Source organism: Selaginella moellendorffii, unplaced genomic scaffold, assembly GCF_000143415.4.
Source record: "Selaginella moellendorffii unplaced genomic scaffold, v1.0 SELMOscaffold_14, whole genome shotgun sequence".
Taxonomy (NCBI): Eukaryota; Viridiplantae; Streptophyta; class Lycopodiopsida; order Selaginellales; family Selaginellaceae; genus Selaginella; species Selaginella moellendorffii.
Window position 1 is genome coordinate 1,814,178 of NW_003314275.1, and position 945 is coordinate 1,815,122.

General features: G+C 41.0%; 1 protein-coding gene across 1 annotated transcript in view; it reads right to left on the minus strand.

Moving 5' to 3' along the window:
- Positions 1 to 350, minus strand: part of LOC9631777 (aspartic proteinase-like protein 2) — a 2,778-nt gene extending 2,428 nt beyond the window's left edge. The window contains exons 1-2 of the mRNA XM_024675087.1: positions 142 to 350; positions 1 to 69 (exon numbers count right to left, since the gene is read on the minus strand). Coding sequence (XP_024530855.1) covers positions 1 to 69; positions 142 to 320 — 248 coding nt within the window. The 5' untranslated portion in view covers positions 321 to 350. The remainder of the gene's footprint in view (positions 70 to 141) is intronic.
- Between the last annotated feature and the right edge of the window lie 595 nt (positions 351 to 945).

Sequence of the window (945 nt, forward strand, 5' to 3'; positions counted from 1 at the left end):
CTTCCAGTGTCGACAATGAGAGAAAATTCGTGAGGTGGTGTTCCAATCTTAACTCTGCTTGTATAATACCTGCAAGAATTTGGATTGAGCGTGGCTGCGCCAGAGGAGAGAAAGGAGCAAACGAAATTCGAGACAACAGACCCTTTAGTGAGGAGATCGTCGTGTAAATCCATTCGCGCACTTCCTAGCAGCTCCCTGTCGCGCCTACGATGAGAATTTGCGACGAGCTCCAACGGCATTACCATCGGATTGGCGAAGACAGAGAGGATTCCTAGTTGAGCCAGTGACAATCCAAGGAGGAACAGAGCCTTGTGCGCCATTGTGGTGCTCTGCCCTAGATCGTAACTTAGGTCTACCTTCGTCACGTTCAAAATTATTATTATTCTTTTACTTGGATTTGAATGAAATAATCTAACTCTGTATCTATCCTAAATTAGTTAACTATCGTTACCTTTAGGATGAGTCAGGTTATAGTGTGAAATGTACTTTACTCTGGGTGGGAAGGTTACTCTCATGTGGACTAAAGTGCCATGTCAATCAAACATTAAACCAAATTAAAAATTATCCAGATGCTAGCATTTGAATGGATTATTCCAAGAGGAGTGAATTCTACTAGGGACTAAAACAAGGAGTAAGTCTACTCCTGAGAGAGTGAAGTTTACTTTTGGTCCATTTACATGTGACCATGGTTTTAGTCAAGGACCAAGAGTAAAGATTGCTCTGAAAAAAAGGGGCGGGGGGGGGGGGGGGGAAGGTGGGGGGCCGAGGCATGTGACCTGGCTCTAAAACCAAACAAAAGCTCAAGAAAACATACTTCCCTCCAAGAAAATTGTTTAAATCTTTTTTCTATGGAAACCTCCTCTTTATAAACTTTACTAGTAACATCTGTATTAATAATAATTGTTTTTAGTATTTCTTCATTTAATTTTTGGTAGTATTATATTG